This window comes from Pistacia vera, unplaced genomic scaffold, assembly GCF_008641045.1.
Source record: "Pistacia vera cultivar Batoury unplaced genomic scaffold, PisVer_v2 Contig566, whole genome shotgun sequence".
Taxonomy (NCBI): Eukaryota; Viridiplantae; Streptophyta; class Magnoliopsida; order Sapindales; family Anacardiaceae; genus Pistacia; species Pistacia vera.
The window spans coordinates 395,182-399,680 of record NW_022196408.1 but is presented as its reverse complement, the minus strand read 5'-3'; the positions used below and the strand labels follow the sequence as shown (position 1 = coordinate 399,680).

Sequence of the window (4,499 nt, the reverse complement as noted above, 5' to 3'; positions counted from 1 at the left end):
GCAAATTAACCCAAACCCCAATTAAAGTTTTAGGATTTTATAATTTGTTGTGTAATACATTGTTGATGTGTTGATTTGGATGTGATTTATGTTGATTTGGATTCAAATTTACAAAAAATTTGATATGATTTGTATAAAACAAGATTTGCGGGTTATATGAAAAATGGGCTAAATGAGCCGTAATCGAGCCAGATCGAGCTTAAGTTAATCGAGTCATAATCAAGTTTTTCAAGTCGACTCAAACGAGTTCGAGTTGAGTCACGAGCTGGCTCGATTATAAATAAGTCAAGTCATAAGTCGAATTTTCCTAACTTGTGACTCAGCTCGAACTCGTTTAATATACAACCGAGTCAGGCTCGTTTAAGGTGATACTAGGCTCGACTCGGCTCGTTTACAGCCCTAAAAAGAAATATCGTGAGCCATGGATAGTACAGTCACATCAAGAAGGCTTTTGAACGACAATACTACACTGATCTTCTTCCCTAAACCCTTGACATCTCATTTTATACTCAAAGCCTAAACGTCAAGTCTTGTTCACCTCAAAGAAGTGTATAAGAAGTCGTTTAATTACTAATGTCAGAGTGTTGAGGATAGTGAAGCCATATTCATGTAAATAAATTTAAAAATAAAGGCATTATTGTCCTAAAATTTTATTAATAAGGAATATAATTGTAACAAAAAATAAAAATAAAAAAATAACCCTGGTAATCTTAGAATACCTAAGAAAATAGAGGTAATCAGATTACCTCCAATATTACCAATAGTAACCACTATTGGTATTTAAAGATTACTGGTATCTTATGTTACTTGATAACCAAACATGATAATTAAGTAATATAAGATGACTTAACCCTGGTAATCTCCAATACCCTCTAACCAAATGTCCCCTTTAAGTAAAGTGAAGGGCAAGGTTGAAACAACCAAAGACTTACGGTGGATCGTGGAGCTAAATTAAATCTAAAATACTATTATATTAGGATATGAGTTTTCTTAATATGTTTCTATGTAAGATTATTTTTCTTCAAGAATATAATTAAGAATAGAAATATAATTGTCCTAGGAATTAAAATAAAAGTCCCGATAAGAGATTTGGTTCCTATTAGGAATAACATCAAATCGTAGAGTTAGTATTTGAATATGTGAGAAAGCCAATTTGTGAGACTTGTGAGGGATTTTTGTAACTTTTCTTCTTCTTCATAATGAAATTTTGTAAGGGCAAGGTGGACATAACTCTCATAAGGGGAGTGATTCACTATAAATCTTGTGTTTGTGTTTGTTGTTGAAATTTATTTTTTTATTTTTTTTTGCTTTTGCTTTCATTAGGGATTTAGAATTTGCTAGCATCTAATTAAATCTCTACAACAATCCCCACTGGAAATTATGTTTACTCCGACGATATATTAGAGTTTATTTGTGCAAATTAAGCTGATTAATTATATCCTTGATTAAGTGTAATGTTTAAATTCTACTCATATTCCAACAAATCTTTAGAATAAACAAAATCAGGATTGCATATCGCAAAACAAAAACACAAAAGATTCAAGACTTGGAAAACATTTCTTTATCAAACATGTATAATTTCTTCAAAGTTTTACATCTAATGAACTATCTATGAAAACATTTCTATCTCGATGAGAAGTAGCAAGACTATAATCCTTCTTTATTAAAAGAAATATCGTGAACCATGGACAGTACATGTACAGTCACATCAAGAAGGCTTTTGAACGCCAATACTACACTGATCTTCTTCTCTAAACCCTCGACATCTCGTTTTATACTCAAAGCCTAAACTTCAAGTCTTGTTCACCTCAAAGAAGTGTATGAGAAGTCGTTTAATTACTAATGTCAAGAGTGTCGAGGATAGTGAAGCAACTCTCTTTAATAACTTACAGAACAATTTCGTATATATTTGTTTCATGGGAAACCAGATTGGAACCAAGACCGGAAACAAAACAAAAGGCTGTTATATTTATTGCTAAGGTAGAATTGCCAAAACAAAAATAATAAAAATAAGGTAAGGTAAAAAGAAAATTTAGGGTTGCTTTTTGCTTTAGTTGATCACCCCACATTTCTGCTTCTTGCATTGAATTAGCAATTGAACAAAGACTCTAAGAAACATAACACTCTAAAAGAACCATGCATTAGATTTGGTATATATATATATTTTACAGTAATTCCTCTAAACAAAACATCCACCAAACAAGACACAGTTGAATTCTGAAATGTATTGACGATCGAAAGTATTGAGATACATAGAATTCTCAATACATAGAATAAATATAGAATAAATATATCTCATTAGGCATTCAAGTAACATCTGGCTCTCTCGATCGACTGAACTGATAATGTGTCAAGTCTTTTTCATAGCATAAGGAGTCGGCGCTGTAATTATAGCTAGCAGCTGCAGCCCGCGGCTAAAAGTCTCTTGGATCAACAAACACATTCCCCAATTGTCCCATCCTCATCAGTTGTTCCTCGTTATTATTATCATCACCATTCAGACATTTCAAATACCAAAGGTCATTGATACAAGACATGGAGGATTCTCTGGGCATATGCTCAGTGAGAGGATCAGAGACTCCTAACTCAGTTATTATCACCTTGCAGTGCTTAAAATCTTCAGCCAATCTTGATGCAAATCTCAATACAGATTGCATAAGCTCCCCAAGCCTCTCTCCCTCTCCATACACACCATAAAGAAATAAATATCCAAATGGGTTTTTAAGTGAGCCACATATTGGCATTTTAAGGCAAGGGAAGATTATATCTTTTGCATGGCTCAAAGTTGCATGAAGAAGCTTTGAAGGATGTGACTTTCTTATTTGAATCTTGTATGCCTCACAGGAATTCCATATGCTAAAGATGATCCAAGAGCTTGGAGTTTTACTAATAACATCTTCATGACTCTTCTCCTTGTTATTATTATTATTATTATTGCTCTTAAAATCAAACCATTCATCCTCTTTGAAATAAGATACCCATGTCCCAAGACTGAGCTTTTCCTTCAAGATGGAGTCAATGTCTGTTGGATAAATGTCTTTGATTCTGAGCTTGTAATAGTACAGAGAAATTGCTTGGTCTAAATGCAGCTTCTCAATCTTTATATCTCCAGACTTGAGACCTTTCAGAGGTAAACTAGGTGGTTGAACAAATATGACTAATGAGCTAAAGTTAACGTAATTGCATTTAGTAGTAAACAGATTTGTAGAAGCCACATTGTTCTTTTCAGTCGCAAGGAAAGTGTAATGTGCTCCATTTCTCATCATCCACTCTTCAACTGCTTTCACAAGGTTTAATCCTATCCCCATTCGCCTACAATTTTGTTAGTTTAAACAAGTTAACTTGTAGGTAGATAGATAAGTCTAGTAATTCAACCAAATGTACAATGCATATGTGTATCTATAGTCATTTATGTACTAATTAGATCTCCCTCTAGATGCCAAGAAGCATTTACCAATTTCTTCCAAATAGTCAATTATGTACTAATGTAACAACTAATCAATCTATAAGCATGATTTCAAAAGCAAAATAAGTATTATCATTAGAAATCTTGCTAACCGAACATTTTTAAAATGGTTACTAATTAAGTAACCATTTCTACATTGAACCCAAAGAACAATCTAGGAAACATCACCAACAAAACACGAATACTTTTCTTCTCATAAAATTTGTGATTTGACAAATATGCTTATTTAGAGAGAGAGAGAGAGAGAGAGAGAGAGAGAGAAAACAAGTACCAAAGCAAATCACAATGTTGCTCTAGTTAGAATCATTATATAGCAGTGAAGGATTTGGCACTATCAGAAAATGAGAGAGAAGAATATATTCGGGTAAATTTCATGTAAATTCAACGCATCAGAGAGCCTATTCAGAGAGAGAAATTAAGTACCGATGCTTTGGAGAGACTCGCAGCCCTAATATGGAACCCAACTTCACATGGGTTCCTCCAAATTTAGTCCCCACATGCTTGATGCATCCTCTCACAACTCCGACAAGCTCCCCATTTTCACACAGCTCGGCAACCTGTTGGCCATTTTATCACATATAAGTGGTCTAGCAATCAAATTATCCAGATTAACTGGGGTCAAGAGGGCGGTTCCCTCATTGATATCTTTTCTCTTTTATAGTGATGTAATCACAAAGTAACGTAGACAAATCATTGTTAGAATGATTTGCACATGAAAGACTTAAAGTAAAAATAAAATATATAAAAGAAAATGTTAATATATAGGTTAATATGCATGTATATATAATATATAGATATATGGAGATGCCAAGACAGAATAAGAAAGATCATGAATATAATTCTCACCCACCAGCATAACATGAACAGCATAGAACCTTATCCTACATAAAGGGTCACCCATCATGTTAGTGAAGAAAGAGACTCCCTTATTAGACCCTATCTCACAGTTCTTCTCAAGCTTCCCCACCACTTCAATATCTCTTTCTTCGTTGAACTCCCTTATTAGAACCTTGTTCTCTATCTTGTCGACCAT

The 4,499-nt window shown here is 33.7% G+C and overlaps 1 protein-coding gene across 1 annotated transcript; it reads right to left on the bottom strand.

Annotated features, from left to right (window-relative positions):
• Positions 1-2,414: 2,414 nt before the first annotated feature.
• Positions 2,415-4,499, bottom strand: LOC116108592 (probable N-acetyltransferase HLS1). Its single transcript, XM_031394840.1, has 3 exons — positions 4,317-4,499; positions 3,890-4,023; positions 2,415-3,312 (listed from the first exon to the last, which is right to left on the bottom strand). Exons 1-3 carry the CDS (start codon positions 4,497-4,499, stop codon positions 2,415-2,417), a joined length of 1,215 nt encoding a protein of 404 aa, XP_031250700.1.

Bases quoted from the DNA above. Each gene is read 5' to 3' on its own strand.
- LOC116108592 (XM_031394840.1), bottom strand. From the start codon at position 4,499: ATGGTCGACAAGATAGAGAACAAGGTTCTAATAAGGGAGTTCAACGAA. The intron at 4,024-4,316 runs GTGGGTGAGAAT...AATGGCCAACAG, and splicing joins ATGCTGTTCATGTTATGCTG to GTTGCCGAGCTGTGTGAAAA. The intron at 3,313-3,889 runs GTACTTAATTTC...ACAAAATTGTAG, and splicing joins CGAGTCTCTCCAAAGCATCG to GCGAATGGGGATAGGATTAA.